We start from the raw sequence: 20,575 nt of genomic DNA, 5'->3' as shown, positions 1-20,575 counted from the left end.
GACATTTATTTCGCTACCGGAAATGAGTTTATTTTGTACATTGAAACCGGATGTTATCGCCGCGATGACTGTGTTCCTGGGGTGAGGAAGTTCCGTTAGTATAGCATCATAGCCGAACAACGTTTATACAGAAATGTCATTGAAAAAACACACTCCGAGCGAGAAAACGTGTCGAATTACATAACAACATTATTCATTAGCCTCGTTAGTTCACCTGACGCGAGCGAGCTAACGTGCTAGTGGTGAGGGTGCTGTGCTGTCCATGGCAGACTGAGCTGTACGAGGTGTAATGGTGGAGCCATTAGTGTGGCGTCTGTAGATCAGTGACATATTCACCTCAGGAACCAGCGGCCTGTGTGTGCTGTGCTCGGGGCGGAGACATGAACACGCCGCTCGGCAGAAGCGGCTTCATTGGTATTGCTGTTGCAGCCACAGCTGGTTTGGGCCTGATTGCCCTCATCATATACAGGAAAAGATTCCACAGAGTGGAGCTGGAGGTCCGAGCATCTCACCGGCTGATGGAGCAGGTAGACGGAGCTGCGCTGCTGCAGCAGACGCTGGATGATCAAGGTGGGTTTGCTGTGTCTGTCTCTCCCCCTTTCAGTGTCCCTCGCAGTCAAACATTGATATCCATATACACATAATAGAAATGGATATTTAATACATACTCATTATTGGTTCCAACAGCGAACACCGATAATAATAGATCAGTATAATCAATTCAATGTGCTTGAATGTTTTACTTTTCATTTAAATGTGAGATCGAAACAGAGAAAAGTTGACCAGGAATAAGAAAACACTGCTGACCTCACCTTTGATCAGCAACAACATATGGTGTTCAACAGAAGCACAGAGATTCAATGAATTGATTAGTAAATAATTAGTCATTAGTTGGAGTGTTTTAAATGTGACTCTTAAATATGAATATCTTCTGGTTTCTTTGCTCCATATAACAAAGACATCATTAAAACTGAATCTTTGAGAACATCATCATTTCCAGGTTTGAGAAACATTGATCAACATTTTATTGACCAACAAATTAACTGAGAAAATAATCAAGAGATGAATCTATTATGAAAGTAATAGTTTGTTGTATATAGAAATGAAATGAAAGAGTAACAGTTACTCTATGCTGCCACTGCATTTACATTGTGTTGTCCCTTTATGTTACTGTTATGTTCTAATCTTTATTAAAATGTATTGTTTTTTGTTATAGCCTCATGGTATCAAAATGGTGCAGAATGTTGAGTGTTTTCTTGGGCATTGCAGTGAGGTTTGAAATTCTACTATTGTGACAAACACACCCTGTGTTGGCAACATTTTAATAAATAATAAGAAAAAAACAAATTGACATTGCTATTCCAAGCCTTGCCTCAGGGCCAAATCATAACAGTTGTAGAAAAAGTGAAGGGTCTGAGCTACATTAGTAGGTCTGCTGTGTGCCACAGGACAAGATGTATGTATGATGCTGCTTATCTTAAAAAGGTGAAAGAAAGAAGGGTTAGTGCAGGGCTCTCAAACTCAAATGATCTGGGGGCCAAAGCATATCGTGGTCAAGAGGGGGCCGGCTTAGAGAAGAAAAAGTGGGAAAAAAACAACTTACAATATTGCATCATGATATCACACGTATACTTAATAATACTATTTATAATGCAAAATTAATGTATTCATATCAAAAACTGACATTTATTTTAAGTTACATAAATAATAGTGTGGACAACTGTAATTAAAATTTGTGCCAGGAGCCGTTTCGGCAACTTCCATTTGTGGCTCGGGCCCTAACAAGCGTATTTATATATGTAACTGAATGTTGTACACGATACATTTAATAATGGGATAATAATGACCAAATGTCTTATTATTACTGTCATATAAAACATTGCTAGCAAACATATATATTATATTCTATCACCTCGCTGGCAGCTGTGCCTCAGCTACACACTGTTTAATAGACGGTGAGGTCGTGGGCCATGTTTTCATTATAACATGATATTAAGTGGGGGCCGCATGTAATCGATTGGGGGGGCTGCCAGTTTGAGACCCCTGGTTTAGGGGCATGGCTGCCTGTACTGTATACAATGATAAAAGGGATCTGAATGTCACATAACTTGCATGTTCTCTGTGTGGTCCTCCAGAAGCAGAGGCCCAGCAGCAGGCTGTGGCAGCGGTGGAGGCTGCGGTCCAGGGCTTATCACCAGAGCAGCAGCTGGAGCTCAGGAACCAGCTGGACCAGGTGCTGAGCTGTGTGGCCTCACTGCGCTCAGAGGTGGCTGAGTTGAGAGGAGGCCTGCAGGACATCGCCCTACAAATTATCCAGGATGTCAAGTGAGTGACATGAGCTGTATCTTGAGTTTCTTCAAGATATAACAGTAAATAGTAATTATTGACTGAGCCATTTTGAATGAATTCATCACACACTCACAATATTTTCCTTTAAACCAATACTTTGGGCCAATTCCAATTCCTATCTTAACCCTCAAGCTCAACCCTTAATCTTAACTGGCCCTCAAAACCAAGGGTTATTTTGTCACTTAAATGCAGATACGTCTTCAGACTGTAGGGGGCAGAATAACGGAAAAGCTGCGTCCAGTCTGTCAACTCCAAAAAAGAAGAAGAAGAAGAACACATTTACGTCAGGATTATTTATAACGATCCATTTGTTAGTCAAGTTATTAAGTTGTCAGTTAGTTATAAGATGATACTCATACAAATATTCAGCTGACAGTTACCACACACCATGATTTATTGAAAAGTAAACCATAGCAAACGATCGCTTGTCCGCACCGGCCGACTATTGACAAAAGATCGTAAAATAAAAAAAAATGTTACACAACAATGACGTCAGTAATCCATAATATGGGCCTAAACTAAGATAATACAATGGTTTTCATCATTTTTATATCTCTATTAACAAAGAAAATACTTCATTTGAGCGTACTCGTTTTGCTGCCTTTGACGCCATCTTTGTTATGTGAAAACACGCATTCTGGGTAGCCCTTGCTCCCAAGGGTGGTCTCGGGAAATCTGAATATTGAGAGCAATACAGCCCTTAAACTTGGCCCTCAACTTCATTTTTCTGAGAATCAGGACAACACTTGTACTAGAGGGAGAGCATTTTTGAGATTGAGGGTTAAAGCAAGGAATTGGAATTCACCCTTTATCTTGTTTCTCTGCTCTTTGTTGATTCAGAATAAATGACATGTATGGTTGGCACTAAATTAGATTCAGAGGTTTTGAGTACTTCCTTTTTTGATCTCTGTTCTGTAAACACACACACATGTCATTTCTGCCACTTAGGGTGTCTCACTTTTTATAAAAATAATAACAAAAGACCTAGTTTAATGACTATTGGGGGCAGTGTGGGATCATGGGAATTGATGTCAAAGTCACTTTGTAATCCAGATTTTTGTGATTTATAGGTTGCATACCCCAATTGCACCTGGCATAATGTGAAGGCAGGGTCACACCCGAGATAGGTCACCAGTCCATCACAGATCAAACACAGAGACAAACAACCATTCACTCTCAGTCGCATCCAGGGCTCGTGTTAACCAAGAATTCTTCGTCATTGATGGATATTTTTCTACCATGACGGAAAAATCTGAAGGCTGTCCATCATTTTGATAGATTGATTACAGAGGTCGATCTGCCGTAACTTAAAATAATTCACACACAACACCATCAGAATCGGGATAATAAAAGTATTCTGATTCTGATTCTGATCAATAACCTCTATTAAACAGTGGAGCCAGTAGCTATGATCCTGTATAATTCTGATCCTGCAGGTGTCGTATCTGTCGGGGAAAACTACCGACATCGGCAAGTTCTGCCATATCACAGTTACGCACGTAGACACACAAGCATAGTAGAACAAGGAGGTAATCACATCCATCAAAAAAAGTTTCCCATCTGGGCATCATCTCTGACCTCGACACCCTGCTAAATGCCTCTCAATATCCAGGTGCTGACAGCTTATTGAAAAGCGACGGACTGGAGGCCTTGGAGTGTGTTTGTGACCATTACGCATCACGGAGATGTGCAGATTTTCCGCTAGTGCAAAAGGAGTGTTAAACTCTATACTAGGGATGCAGCGATTAATCGACCAGTGATCGGAATCGGCCGATTTTCACGTGAGTTCAGTCAGAATATTCCGATTTCAATAAGCCGATCAAATGCACCCGCATCGCTCAGCATCAGCAACACGCGTGCACTCGACTACACGCACATGTAGTAGAGTGTAGGGCTGGGTGGTATACCAGTTCACACCGAATACTGTTTTTTTCCGTTATGATATGAATTTTTAATATATACGGCCATACCGGTGTATTTTATTACACAACATCCGCGCAGCCTCGGTGCTACGCGCTCTGCATGTAAACGTTTCATTCATGTTTATATATTTGTTTCAATCACTGAATGAAGCCTGTCATATTTAAGACAAGAGTCAGGACCTTAAATCACTTGCACAAAACTTTTGATCAGCATTTGTTTGTTTGTCATTTAAACCTGTGTGCGCAGAGAGCGCGAGGCATTGTTGGCACGGGGCGGGAGAGAGAGCGAGCGAGAGACAGAGACAGAGAGAGAGAGAGAGAGAGAGGTCATTTACTTATTTGTGTGTAGGTACTATATTGTGAAATATGTTTAAGCTTAAATAAACTACACATACAGGTAGTGATTCGTTTTTGTATTTTTAGTTGTATATTGGATGTGAACAACATGGTTCCATAACACTGCACTTTTAAGATGTGTGTGAATATTCCACAGCATTATTTAGTTCTATTTTATAGTGGTAATCTGGTCAAAAAGTCACACTTTAAGTTATTATGTTCCATGGTAGCATGTTCAAATGTATCATGTATCATGTGTCTATTTTATAGTGATTCGTTTTTGTATTTTTATTTGGATATTGGATGTGAACAACATGGTTCCATAACACTGCACTTTTAAGTGATGTTAACTGATTGCATTTCTATTTTAAAATGTTCTATTAAAGAGAAAAGATGCAAAAATTTATATCTTTCTGTATGCTGAAAAGTGGTTTAAAAAATTGAAATTGGAATCGGCTAAAATCGGTATCGGCAGTCAAACTTCTTGAAAAATCGGAAATCGGAATCGGCCTCAAAAATGGCAATCGGTGCATCCCTATACTTTTAATTGTGATTGTCTAATTCTGTGTGCATCGGTCTTTTCATTGTTTTCATAGTCAAAAATGGAAGCACTGAATAAAGTTCTGTGCCCAAAAACTTTAAGCCCTGTATATGTTATTGTTGACAGGATTTTCTTTTTTTTGCTATTTACTTTTTAAATACTACAACTAAAAATAGACTATGACAGATTTTTTACAACCCTATCAGTGAAAATGATGGACAGCCAAAAACGCCCATGCAACCGCTGGTCACACCTACGCTCAACATAGTCAGACAACCAGACAATGGGACTTTGGAAGAATGAAAACACAATTTACCCTCAGACATTTACAAAGCGTCTGGCAGTTAGATTTGGCTATGACTGACAGCCACAGAATGGATGAATAGATTATATAGGCTTATTGGTTCTTGACGGCTCCATCAGTTACATGTTGCATCTTCACAGAATAGAATGTTGCAGTAATGATTTAAAACAATCCTAGAGACCCACATGAATTATGCTGAGATCATTGGACTGATGTACATCCTTCCCTCTGCCACTTTTAGAAGGGGAGTGGAGGACAGTCAGCGTGTCCGTCGTCGTCGTCATGTCATCCACAGAGAGCGCACAGATTCAAACAGCTCCAGCTCCATTTACTTCACTGCCAGCCAGGGTATGACCAGCACCTGTGAAGAGACCAGTGAAGGAGGGTACGTCATGGGTTTGGGGGTGGGGGGTCCAGACAGTGTCACACTGTGGATATGGTCAGTGTTATTTGTGTGTGTATTATATTTTGTAACCTCTACTGGCACTTTTCCATTATACAGTTCTAGCATGGCTCGGCTAGACTCTACTCTCGTTTAGCAAGGAAGTTTCTAAAGTATTTAACAAAGGAGGCTGTATTTAGCAACGGCACTGCTGAAAGCCGGCAGTCGTGAGCCAAATCACAACCCAGCAGTATTTCAGTGACTGTGTCCACTCATGCAGGGAGTACTGAACTACTTCTTAATGAATTATAATGATTCAGTACACTGAAAAGAACTGCTTTGCTTGTCACTAGTTTGTGTGTCAGTGACACAGTTGAGGAGGTACTATAGTAATGGAAAACAACCATCACCTCCTCAGGCTGCTTCACCTTATATGGCAGGCTGGAAATGAAGCAGAGATAACTGTAGCAGTCTCATTGGATGCTGAGAAAGCATTCGATAGGGTGGAGTGGGAGTACCTTTTTCAGTCGCTTGAAAGATTTGGCCTTGGTTCTTCTTTTATTAATTTGGTTAAATTATTATATCACAACCCGAAAGCATCTGTGGTAACAAATGGCAGGAAGTCTTCCCCTTTTCAGCTTCATAGAGGGACAAGGTTAATATTTGCCGTAGTGCTTGAACCACTAGCAATTGCTATTAGGCAAAATCATAATATTGCTGGCATCAAGGCTGGTGGCAATAAGCATAAAGTGTTTCTGTACGCAGATGATATTTTGTTACTATACCTCACATCCTTACCCTGATTGACTCTTTCTCAGGTGTGTCGGGGTATAGAATAAACTGGTCAAAGTCTGAAGCAATGCCTTTGTCAAGACATTGCCCACCCAATATTGAACAAGGATGGCAATTTAAATGGGAGCCATCAGGTCTAACATATTTGGGTATAAAACTCACTCCATTGCTAGATAATATTTTGACAATCAATTTCATCCCTCTAATTCAGAAAATAGAGTCTACACTACAAAACTGGACCAAATTGGGGTAGTCTCTTCTGGGAAAACTTATCTTTTAAAGAGTCATAGTTCTTAAACTAAATGATATAAGCCATGTCCATGTGTCGCCGGTGTAGCGCTCTGCGTGAGGCTAATGGTGGACACACACGTTATTGAAGTTTGTGAACTTGGATCATCAACCCCCATTGTGTTCTTCCTGCCATTACTGCAGGACCTTTGTTTTAAAAAATAACAGTACACTTACTCTGTTTTGTCACATAACAATAACTACAAGTTTTTCTTCATGCGTTTATATTTTTGTTGAGTGTATATAAATCGGACAAAACTCTATGATGCTATAGAGAATGGAGGCCTCGGCCTCCCAAATATTGCCTGGTATCATTATGCTTTTTGTCTTAAACAACTGTCAAAACTATATATGACAGCTGAGCAAGCTCCAGTTTGGGTATCGATAGAGGAAGACCTTATATATCCTCAACCTGTTCTGGCCTTTATTACTCAAACCAGTGATGTGCCCCCTTATAACAATCGAGAACGATGTGGTGAAGTTGCAGTTGTGAAGCTGTATTCAGGCACATCTTAGACGGGTACCACTCATATTCAGAACTGAAATACAGGACACACTGGTACAGCATAGACACAGCAAAGGAAAACCTCATGTTTTTACAGCTTTTTGAGGGGTTCCCAGCCACACAGTTTTGAAGGCCTCAAGAGATGCTGGGAGAGAGTTTAGGGGAAGAAATATCTGGTGAAGTATGGGGGGAAATTATTGGCTCATGGTTCAAAGTATCAAGGGAAGTGCAGACCCGACTGATGAGTATACAATTATTAACAGGATCTACTGGACTCCAAGTAAAATGGCACAGCTCGGACTTAGGAACTCTCATGAAAGACTATGCTACAGACTATTTATATGAAAATATGGAGATCTTCTCTCAGTCTATACCTATTTATATATGTACATGAGTAAATGTATGGGTATATGGACTGTATGTTTAGCCCTGTCTCTGTTGTCTTTGTTCCTCCTGTTAGTGTTTTCATTTTATAGTACTGTTTTGTTTGTTTGTTTTTCTTTTTTTGTCTGTTTATATATAAAAAAAATAAATTAAAAGAGAATTTTATATATATATATATATATATATATATATAAAGTAATGGAATACAGCGTAATGAATTCAGTTCAACTTTTTTCTGTTTGTTTGTGATGTGAGGAACATCTAACCCCTCTGTCATTGAAAAGAAAAGCCACAGCCATGTGGGTTTGTGTGGGAATAGGCTGAGGTCCAAGGTTGATGGGCTTGTTAATAAGCTTCATTAGCTAGTTAGTCTGAGGCAATTACAAGCAGTTAAGCAGTGTCATGTGTACTACACACTACCCAAGTACATAACTTACTAACAGTTATTCCACTGCAGATAAAAACTGTATGTAGAATGAATCACCCCCTGTTTGTGTGTGAGTGTCACTGCTGCTCGGTGGGGGACATGAGATCTTAACACTGCTATACTGCTCAAACCTTAGGATATCATTCTACCAGCAGCATTTCTAATCACGACAGCATACTGAACACATGTCCTAAAATGTATATGGTAAAGTACTCTGAATACTTGGATTACTTCCACTTTGTGTTGCTTTCTTATCGTTCTTGTACATGTGTGTGTGCATAGGAGCACACCTGCACAGCAGTTCAGTCAGGTTGCTGTGGAGACACCCACGTTGAGCAAGTAACTGCCTCACTGGTCATTATTGTTAGTCACATATGTGACTAAATACAATGCTTAACTACTTGCACACGTCTATTTTTACTCATAAATTTAAATGACTTTGCAACTTGAAGGTTGTGGGTTTGATTCCCGACTCCACTAGTTTACATGCTGATGTGTCCTTGGGCAAGACACTTAAACCCACATTGCTCCTGTGCATGGGTATGAAAGATGAGTGATAGAAAATGCGCTGCACACAGAAAGTGTGAGTGAATTGGTGTGAATGGATGAATGGCAAAACTGTGGGTAAAGCAGCTTTGAGTGGTCATCAAGACTAGAAAAGCACCATATAAATACATTCCTTGAACAGGATTCAGGGTCACATGACCACTGCTGGGCCTACATGATCACATGACCTCTCACTACAAACCTCTCTGCCACACAGGTTAGCTGCATGTGATTATAATAGGGAGAAAACATGGGGACACGCTACCCGCTGAGACTTAGGGCCTGATTTACTAAAGCTTTGCGTGTGCAAAAACGTGTGCAAACTGGATTGCACACGCAGATTTGCGTTGATGCTGATCTACTAACAGGGCGCAACAAGGAGTGCGTCCCTAAGACGGGGAAAATAGCACTCGCAACCCATTTAGCGTTCTTGCCTCAATGCATATGCAATATGGGGCGTGCATCACACGCAAAATATCGTGTGATGGGAGGAGAAAATGTAAATATGTTATTTTAGCACGCGCAAAGTGATTTATCAAACCTGAAACTGATTGCGGTGTTTATTTCTGCATCTATATTTAGCACGTTTGAAAGGCAGATCTTAACTGGCACAGCGGTGCGCACACATGGCTGCGGTTATTTATAGTTATATTATATTTGTAAATCAGGAAATTACTCTTTTCCAGAGCATGTTCAACTACGTGTTAACATATGACGCACATTCATTTCTTATTTGGTATATCTGAATAAATTAAATATAGATATCCATAGGAGAAATGTATGTTTGTACTGGTATGGGCTTACCTTGGTCTGCAGTTGGTGGTTCAAGGAGGGGTCGTACCTATGTTCCCTGGTTAAAACCGGAGGAACGGGGAACCCAGCTTTACCTTAACGGGTCCATCTAACCTGGTCTACTCTCGGTGCACGGCGAAGCGCAGGCGGTGCAGTGAACAAACGTCACCAAAACCTCACAGGCAGGTTACCCTAACCCTAACTCTTCCAGTTCCAGGCACATTTAAATGCAATAAATAATCACAACAATCACTATTTAATGTAACTATCTGAATCAGCTATAGATATATCATCTATATCGATTGTCCCGTCGCCTCTGACGTCAGATCAAAGGCTGTTGGCACGCGTAATGGAAACTCACCCCGCTTTATTTATTTATTTACTTATTGACAAAAAAGTCACTCATCCATTGAAATTAGACCTATGTGTAATCTTCAGAGAAACAGCAGAGCGCCCCCTGGCAGCTGTCAGTGAGCTGCAGGTGAGTCAGGAGGAGAGTGCAGCACCTTCTTTTCTTTTTTTTTATGGCAACATCTATGCAGGATTAAAATAATAATAATATAAAAAGGTCCTATGAACCCGGGGAACAAGGACGTCATATATGCCTGGATCCCAGTTATCTGCTCATCGCAGAACGTCACTTTCTGTTCAGTGGCTTCAAATTTAATTCTGTGCTTCCGTTGAGTCTGCTCTTTCTCCATGTGGACAACTCTTGACTCGCGCAAAATCCTCATTTAAATAGGGCGGTCTTAACCACTTCTGCGCCTGTAGTCAATTGCGGCCGCAATTTTAGTAGTTCACCCGCAAAACGTAATCCAGTAACAGGCGCAGTCTTTCTGCTCGCGCAAACAATTTAGCGCTCTCTATTTGGAATCTTAGTAAATCAGGCCCTTAGTCTTTGAATTGTTTTGTTATTTGCTCTTGCATGTATGTTGCGAGAGCTGCAACTAACAATTATTTTCATAATCGATTCATGTGTCCATTATTTTCACGATTTATCAAGTAATTGTTTGGTCGATGAAATGGCAGAAAATGTTTAATCATGTTGATCAGTGTTCGTCAAACCAGGAAATGATGATGTTCTCAAATGCCTCAAATGTTTTGTCCACAAACCAAAATGATCAGTTTTTAATAATTTCTTTGTTTTATGGAGCAAATGAAAAAAAAAAGCTTCGAACCGATTAATCAATCTGTAGATTATTCAAGTTTTTTAATACATATTTTCCGAAATGTATAATAAATAACATGTAATCCTCTGTACATGTCCCAGGTACTCCACAGCATATGCTGAGTCAGACTACACAGACCGTGACACAGATGGAGAGGAGGGAAACAGAGAGCCTGAGCAGGAGTCTGAGGAAGAAGAAGGGAGCTGTGCCACAGTCCTTACCCTCCGCCAGGAAGACTCTCAGGAAGAAGAGGAGGAGGAAGACGGCGAGCTGGAGGAGGACGTTATTGATGATGAGGGGAGGCTGCAGCTGAGGACTGAAGTTCCCAGTGTGGAGCTGGCTCTCCTCCTGGCTCAGAGTGATATCCTCCACACAGGAGATGCCACTTTAAAGGCTGAGGGCTGTCGACTGCTGCTGGACAACAGAGCAGAGGTGAGCCTGGACACATAAAACTATACACAATATCCTGACATTTAGTCTAAACCTTAAAGAAAAGAGAAGAGTAGGGTAGAGATGAGGTGAGGTCAGAGGTATGTGATTGGTCAAAGACTTGCAAACGGGTCCTTCCCTTTTTATTAGGGAGTTAATCCTGGATGTTGAACCACTGACAGAAGAGGAAAAAAATACTTTTTAGTAGTTACAAATCTAAACAGTTTCTGTTAAAAAATGAAAATGTCCCTACCAATATTTTGAGAAAGCCAGATTGTCCCTACCACTATCAGAGATAGGGTAATGTGTATGTGTGCACGAATGCTGTGAGAGAAGAGTGAGCGAGCACATTTTACGAGCGTCAGTGAACGCATCACAGCCGAGCATGACATTAGAGTTTGTTTTTTTTAACCCAGTGAGCAAATTAAGTTCGCTATGTTGCTTGCTGATGTGTTTTTATTTTAAAGGCATTGTGTTACATTTTATCTTCAAGAAAAGTGTTGATTCTGTGCCACAGTATGGAGACAGTAGGGAGTTTCTATGGCGACTGGCTCGGGCCTACACTGATGTGTACAAGTCCACTAAAGACAAACAACAGAAGAAGACGTATGCACAACAAGGTAACGCCACATTCTGAAGTGAATCTGCTAAAACACTGTAATTGTAGTCAGGAGAAAACTAGAGTTTAGGATGAACTGTGATGGTTGGTGTTGCAGGTCGTGAGGAGGCGGAGCTGGCCCTGATGAAGAATGGCCTGAACGCAGAGTGTCACAAATGGTACGATAATAATGAACAATGAAGACTCACTTAACTTTGGCCTTGTGTTGTGGGTTTGAGCTGTTCGGAAGAAATCCGTCCTTTTACTTTTAACCCTTTTGTGATGTTGCAGTTATTCTGTTTTTGTCCCCAGGTTTGCTGTTGTGACAGGACTGAACTACCACCATGAAAGCATACATGGCAAACTGAAGACCTGCCACATACTGAAGGTAACAGCCACTCTCCCTAATGATGACCATCCCATTAAAGAGAGCAAAAGAGGAGAGACCTTCACTGCTGATTTCATCAAGTCAAAAATCATGAAGAAAATGCACCAACATTTACTGCTTTGTCCATGTATAAAAAAATTAACAAAGTTCTGGGCTGAGACGGGGTGAGACGGGGTGAGACAGGGTGAGACAGGGCTACCTGAGACTATGATCATGCTGTCGCCACGCTGTCCTACTGACAGATGTACTGCACCATAAATGAAAACAACATTTCCCCTTCTGCTCTGTGCTAGTATTTACTGCAGCACATTTGCTCTCACACCTTTCGTACACATTCACACGCTGCCAGCACAGCTGTGTGTCTTGCTCAGGAACACATTGGCATGTAGACTAGTGGAGCCGAGAATCAAACCAACAACCTTCCAATTGAAACACTTGCTCTACCACATAGATGAGATTTCCTGGATATCACCTGACCCAGTGACATGCAGTCAGGGTAGGCAGGGTAGGCAGTGCCTACCCTAGGCTGTCAGGGAAAATTTGAGGTTGAGTTCATGTAAGTTTTGATTATTTTTTTTTATTTTGTATTTTTTAATTTCAGATAACTTTACTACAGGTTTGAATGTGTCCGCATTTGGTGATTTTCATAGTCATCGCCATTGCGTTACATTACAGAGCAAAGGCACAGACCTCCTCTGTCTTTCTGTCTCATCGGCGTGCATGGGACTGCACACACACACACAGTTTAAGTTTCTGTTATAGATACTACAATAATACTACAATCTTGATATTCTCAGATTGCATGGTGCACTGTCTGCAACGTATGAAACACTAATTTAGTGTGTGTACGTCTTGGTCTGTGACTGCCTGCCTACTCTACCCTAGAGCTCACCGCACGTCACTGACCTGACCACACTACCGAAAACCAAATCTACCACATATGTATGAACAGGAAGTTCAGGCACTCTCTCCTGGATTTACGAGCGAAGGGGGGGGGGGGGGGGGGGGGGGGCGACACCGGGTCAGACCACCATGGCTGCAAAACTCCAACTTAAGCTAAAGCGCTGCAACAACCCCTCTGACAGCAGAACAAAATTCAACATACAGCTCTTCCAGGACATTGGAACAACTGAACTGTAACAAACCACCCTACAAAACAAGTTTCAAGCCCTGCAAGAACTTCATCGACAAGTGGAAGAGTACTGGAACAGCCTGAAAAACATATGGAAGGAATCATGGCTAGACGTGTTGGGGAAAAAGATAATGAAACACAAACCCTGGTTGTCAACAGAAACACTTAAAATAATAGAAGAGAGGAGGGCAAAAAAAGACACACTAACCAAATGAAAAACAGAAAGGCAAGAAAGGCGGCAGCCCACAAAGACTACAAGCTAGCAAACGAGGAGGTGAAGAAAAGCATTAACTGTGACAAACAGAATTACATCGAGGCCTTGACACAGGAAGCACAGGAAGGAGCTGGAAAGAACAACCTCAAGGATCTCTATATGACCGCCATGAAACTGGCCGGAAAGTTCAGGCAGACGAACACACCGTGATAAACAGGAACAACTCCTTACCATCAAGGAAGAACAACACCAAAGATGGACAGAGCATTTTAGGGAGCTGCTCAATCGACCACCCCCCGTCCAAGAGATAGAGATTCCACCAACAGCACACATGCTTAACATCAATTGTGACCCCCAACAAGGTCCGAGGTGAGGAAAAGGCTCTACGATGTGGCAGAGCAGCAGGGCCAGATGACAACATCCCAGCAGAGGCCCTACTGGCTGATGTTGAAACCTCAACCACCATAACCAACCGTGCTATATCAGCTGATCAAGGAAGTATGGGAGGAAGAGGAAGAGGAAGATATACCATCAGACTGGAAGGGTGGGCTTATTGTAATCATTCCTAAGAAAGGAGACATCGGGGATTATTATATTATTATATTAGAGAGACGGCAAAAGGGGTTGATGGTGAGCTGAGAGAAAACCAAGCTGGTTTTAGAAACCAGAGATCATGCAGTGACCAAATTGCTACCAGAATCATAATTCAGAAATCCATAGAATGGAACACACCTGTTTACATCAATTTCATTGATTTTGAAAAAGCATAGTAGTGTAGACCGAAAGCTGCTATGGAATTTAATGGCACACTACGGAATCCCCCCCAAATACATAAATATCATCAAGAACACATACCAAGACATGCAATGCTAAGTGCTCCACCAGGGACAGGCACATGAAACACTCACCATGAAGCAAACTACCCACAACAAAAAGACTGGCATCCAATGGAGTCTGACAGAACAGCTAGAGGACCTCGACTTTGCTGACGATATTGCATTACTCTCACATAGCCACCAGCAGATGTGTGAGAAATCCCAACAGCAGCAGGACTGGAGCAAACACCAAAATAATGCAGATAAACAACAAAAGCATGAGTCCTATAGACATCGGGGAGCAGACACTGGAAGAGGTCGTCAAATTTACATTTACCTGGGAAGTGTGATAGCTGTGGACGGTGGGACAGAAGATGTGAAGTCAAGAAGAGGGAAAGCAAGAACAACATTCATATTATTATTATTATTATTATTATTATTATTATTATTATTAATAATAATAATAATAATAATAATAATAATAATATTAATAATAAATAAGATCTGGAAAACCAAAAACATCTCACTCCAAATTTTTCAACTTTATGGATCAGAAACCTGACGACCACCAATAACATCACCAGTAAACTACAGACTTTCATCATCCACAGCCTAAGACGCATCCTCAGGATCTTCTGGCCAAACCGCATCAGTAACACCAACCTGTGGGAACGCACCAATCAAGAGCCAATAGAGATGCAGCTTTTAAGGAGAAAGTGGAGCTGGATAGGTCATACACTAAGATACAGCAAAATGGCAATAACCAAACAGGCAAGAACATTGAACCCACAAGGCAAACAGAGCAGAGAGAACCCATAAACACCTGGAGAAGGAGCACAGAACTCAATGTGAAAAAGAAGGGACTGACATGGAAACAGCTGGAGAGGATGAAACAAGACAGACGAGGGTGGAAACCATTCGTCAATGTTCCAAAAGGAATACAAAGGCCAAACTAACTACAGTTTTTCCCCTTAATAATAAATGTGCATTATTAAAATTGTATACAATCAGAGTTGAATGCAGATGTATGTGACAGCATAAGCTTCAGTGTTCCTTCAGAAACTCAGTGACTCTGAGCCTCATGGAAACTCTGAGTACATGTACAGTCCTGCTCACCTTTATACTGTATTTGACATTCAACGTGAAAAGAGTGCATTCATGTTCCTAAAACTTAATATGCAAATGACTTGATAACAATCTCTCTGATGCAGTGAAAGTCATGGTGATCAGAGTCTTATTAGCACAACTGATGCTGTCTTTTCATTTGAAATTGCTATTGGTCATGTAGTAATGTTGATTGTATTGTATTGTATGATCAATTGTGTATGTTTGCGAACATTTGAAGTGAATGAATGAATGAATGCATTTTGATCCCAGTGTATTCTTATCTTTGACCTCTGGTGCTGTGTGTGACGTCTCCACCAGGAGCATCTGGACCGTGCCATTGCCCTCAGAGATGATGAGCCCATGTGTTTCTTCCTGCTTGGTAAATGGTGTTATGAGGTGAGATGTTGTGCTGTGCTCTCACTCAGGACTGTGCGACTCCATCATCCTAACATCTATGTTTGCCTGTGTGTGTGTGTAGGTCGCCTCTCTGGACTGGTTGGAGAGAAAGACGGCTGCTGCCCTCTACCAGAGCCCCCCCTCCTCTTCACTGCATGATGCACTTGAGAACTTCCTCAAGGTACATAAGCACAGTAGTGTTAGAGAGGCACAGTCATTATCCACTGACACCAGTTATTGTTGTCAATATGAAAAGACCCACCCCCATGCTGTTATATTAAAGGGATACTTCACTGATTTGAATGTAGCTCTATGTTGCTAGTATTTATTAGAAAATGTGCTTCCCTCCCTCAGTTTTCCCCTGACTTGTAAAAAAAATCAATACAAAGCCACATTCAAATTGGTGAAGTATCTTTAATAACATTATTACATCAAAATCTAATCCCTGGAGTATCTGTGTCTTTATTAATGCTTACAGCTTCAGTGCATAACATCATCCTGTTAAAGTGAGAGAATACGTCATGTGATCAGTGTTAATATTGTAATGATAAAGATTAATATTCATTTGATGGGGAGTGATTAGAAAGGCATGGAATTTCACACAATAATAACAGTGACAGAATGTGGCAGATGCTGTGAATGCAGAAGACCAATGGGGTGCTCTGCAGCAGCGCCACCTGGCTGTGGCCTACGTTCACTGTGGTTTTGGGGGAAAAAAAGCTGTGACATTCACAAACGAGTTAAATCTTTTCAATGGTCCTTTTAAATGAACAATGAGAACCGAGTCACAGTTGTGAGCTGTTCTTTTTCTATGCAAATTGTCCATGCAGAGTGATAAGTGCTTTCACGTGAGTCTCCAAACACCACAAAAAGTCGTCAGATTTAGCGACACAGAGTCGAGGCGCGCGACAGGTGACAGACAGGTAGCTCGGACTATTATTTTATTCGGTCCGAATATTTGAATTGGTCATACTTTCATCATAATAATATGAAAATTAAATAATGATGAGTTTCAAAACCTGGTGGGTTTATCTTATGTCTAAGAGTGCCATACGCTTATTAGGAGCAATTTAAGATTACCAAAGAAAAGTGTAAAAATGGAAGAAAGGTAAGTATAACTTTAATTGAATATATTTTACACTGTGGTCTGAAACTGCTGCCATCAGTCAGTTTATGTGTATGCATGGATCAGAGTTTCTGTGAAGGACCATTGTTTCCTGTCAACTTTGTTTTACATTCCAAATGTGAAGAGAGAGAGAGTGACCAACATCTAGTTTTGTGCATATGTAACCTCTTCTTCATGGTTGTACCCGGGATCAGGGGGCAGCGTCAGACGCAGCGACAAAAGCGTCATAAAACCATATCTAACTTCAACAAACACAGACATGCTGCATACCCACAGAAAGGTCAGAAACTCAGCTAAAAGCTCATATAAACCATTCTTATGTTCACGAAACAGAGTTAAAACACCGATTGATCAAACAGCAGGAGTGGAAAAAAACCGTCACAGCGCACACATTGAAAAGCGGCACCGGAGCGTCAGCGTGATTATGTAAACAAAAAAAAACGTGTCGATTGGACAGCGGAGAACCTACAGATTCCAACGGCACCATTTTTATCACTCTATGGCCAAGATTCACGGATCCAGCCCCAAAATAAGAGCAAAACAACAACTGATTTTCAAGAAATACAAGCAGAAATGTCGTCTTACCTTTGCTGTTTATCAAAACAAGTTATTTCCACTGGAACAAAATCACTTCTAATGAAGAACTACACTTCCCAGCATGCTTTGGGAACAAATCCCAGTCTGATTGATCATTACAGAGCGACATTAGTTTGATTCACCAGCATTTGGAGACCGGGGTCTGGCTCTACCGGTTTAAAGTCACAGGGTTGTTATTACGCACCGCACAGGAAGCATCGATTTACAGCGAGTTATCATACTTTTTTTTCAAAACAAGTTCAAAACAACTTTTTAGATCAGTAGTGGCATATAAATAAAATAAAATGTTTTTTTTTAATAATTTGGTACCTAAGAAATCTCAAATGACACAGATGGTGCCAAACTGTGCCAAAAGAGAGAACGCCCAGACATCTCTTTACTAAAACCTCTGTAATTTCACTATGCTTCATTTCAGCAGCATCAGACTTTGCACAGCTCATGTCCACATGTTGTTACATGACCTCCATGTGTTTTTAAGCTCCTACTGCATATTTTAAAGGTGATATTTGCTTTAAATTGCAATATTTTTTTAGGCGAGAGAAAAAAATCCCTCAGTTATGCTCTGTTCCATGTACATTTACTCTGACACAGTGACATCTACAGTGAAACTTACACCTCTGGTGGAATCTCACAAGTGTTATCTTCATTTTGATAACAAGATAATCCACATAGAGCTTGTAACTGCAGAGGTTTACTCTATTTAGTTTGGGCATGTCATTTTCGAGCAGGGACTCCAAAAAGAGGGTCAGGGAAGAAGTGGTTAAGGTTTATAAATAATGATGATTATAAAGCTGAAGTCTGTAACTTGATTCTAAAAAGTAAAAGCCTCTTCAGATGCTCTGTTGTTTTATTTAGTCTAACAGTTGTACTCATAACTGTTTGTTTTGATGTTCTAGGCAGAAGAACTGAGTCCAGGCTTCTCCAAGACGGTGAGACTTTACATCGCAAAGGTAAACACAACAACAGAGTGGAGTGTTGTGAAGAATCAGAAATATTTGTTTGCAATGAATCATTTTCAAATTGTACAAAAAAAACATCAGTTTCTGAAGTTTTCTTTAGTAACGTGGTGTTTTGATGTTTATCACCATGTTGTGATTGTGAGGAGAAAACTTATCATGTTTGTTTCAGTGTCACAAAGAGCTGGGAAACATGTCTGAGGCCACCAACTGGATGGAGCTCACTCTGAAGATGAACAACGTGGATGATGTGAGAACATGAATATGTTGCTAACTGTCCATGTTTGAGAAATGCATTTATAATATAGCTTCAGCTGAAGGTGATGGTCAATATCAAGCAGGAGCTCTGCCTCACTAAAGCCATGTTTCTATCATGGTACAGTGTGGTATGGTTTGGAAATCTGTTGGACTCGTACATGTGTCCGTCTGTCCTCCTCTGTGGCTCTTCCTGAGGTTTCTCTCATTTTTCCCTGTATAAAGGTTTTTGTGGAGTTTTTCCTCATACAATGTGAGGGTCTAAGGACAGAGGATGTCACTGCTGTACACTGACTCTAAAGCCCTTCAAAGCAATTGGTGTTTGTGATTTAGGGCGATAAATCAAACTAATTTGTAGTGAGGACACTCATAGACATAATGCATTCCCGTGGCCCCTTAACTATCATCACAACTAAACGCCTAACCATAATCCTTACATGAACTCTCAAACACCCTTTTAAGACCTGATAGCCAAAAAAAATGTCCTCACCCCGATGGTTTATACATGGTCCTCACAAAGCCACACATACAAGAACACACACACACACACATACGGTCTCTCTCTAAACCTTGGATTTCTATATTTTCTGTAAATACTGAGCGTGACTGCAGTGATGAGGAGCTAATCACATGTTCTTGGGTTTGACATTTAAATATCTCTATTAATTCAACGATGATTCATCTCTATCTGTGTCACTGTGACATGAAGCCTTAGATGTGGATGCTGCACTAGTCATATTACATTTGCACCAACACAGTATTTTACTGTTGTTTTTCTTTGTTTCCAAGGATGAAGAAGCATCTAAACTGGAGGCTGAACTTGGAGTCTTAGCTGGGAAATGAACAGTTGATTTGTCTTGAGCTGGCAGATGAAGCTTTGATTGGTTCGTCGTCCACCAGTCACATGATCTGGCCCTTCATTGTATTTGTGAAATAGAGTTTATTGATGTCTATTTATTTTCTAGAGTTTATTCAAGCCTAATTGGGTGGGTATATTGATTTTAGTGTATATGGTATTAATGATAAATGTTTTAAACTTTTTATTTATTCCTCAGCTAAACAAATGAATGACACTTAACAACTTCTCCTCAGTGAAGTTCTGCAGATGTTCTGGACCACTGAAAGCACCCATAGAGATCGACACAGAATTATTTGACATTTGTGTTGAATCCAAGTGTATTGTACGTTGGCTTCTAACACTGATTCAGTGGAAAGCATCTGGAAATTGACTACAGCTAACAAGGGATTTTTGGAATCACTACAACACATGTAATGCACCCATTTAAGTGATCTGTGTTTTGTGCACTTTAATCTAAACGAGGTCCATTTCAGTTTGTCTTTGTCGTGTTGTCGTTTGTGGACCTGATTTTCCAGTGAAGTAAGAAACGACTGCCTTGATCCACATGCACTTTGAACCCTAGGTTTAGTGGTCCAGTGCATGGTGTCTTCTGCTCAGTTGTGAGGTTTTTATTTTCCATGTTCTGTCAGCATCATCACTTCACATTGTATTTTTGATTCTGTGAAATTTCATTGGCTGATCTGACTTTTGTTTTGAGATGAAAGTTTAAATAAACAATTTTAAATTGTCTTTTTGATTTGCATATGTGTTTGTGTGGATGCAGCTCAGTCGGTTTAAAACACTTTCCATTCTGGTGATGCCCACAGGTAACATCAATAATAAAATACATTTCATTTGGAAACCAAAGACTCCACACAGAAGGTTCAAGTAAAGACCAACAGAAATGACAGTTGTGAAAATATGTTCATTGTAAAATTAAGTTGGAACTGCCTTTTCAACACAGACTAAATGAAGGAAAGAAAATAA

The 20,575-nt window shown here is 40.6% G+C and overlaps 1 protein-coding gene across 1 annotated transcript; it reads left to right on the top strand.

Annotated features, from left to right (window-relative positions):
- Positions 1–380: 380 nt before the first annotated feature.
- Positions 381–19,886, top strand: rmdn3 (regulator of microtubule dynamics 3; the record flags this gene model as incomplete). The annotated part of the gene is made up of 12 exons (XM_083899079.1): positions 381–570; positions 2,136–2,325; positions 5,694–5,837; positions 10,839–11,169; positions 11,684–11,786; positions 11,883–11,943; positions 12,077–12,152; positions 15,739–15,816; positions 15,899–15,997; positions 18,436–18,489; positions 18,668–18,745; positions 19,540–19,886. The coding sequence occupies 12 exons, from the start codon at positions 381–383 to the stop codon at positions 19,591–19,593; spliced, it is 1,458 nt and encodes a 485-aa protein (XP_083755205.1). The 3' UTR covers positions 19,594–19,886.
- Positions 19,887–20,575: the final 689 nt, after the last annotated feature.

The sequence above is a fragment of the Microchirus variegatus genome (genome assembly GCF_963457635.1).
Source record: "Microchirus variegatus genome assembly, chromosome: 12".
In the NCBI taxonomy this organism is placed as follows: Eukaryota; Metazoa; Chordata; class Actinopteri; order Pleuronectiformes; family Soleidae; genus Microchirus; species Microchirus variegatus.
Note: the sequence above shows the minus strand (reverse complement) of the source record. Positions and strands in the feature narration are given on the sequence as shown.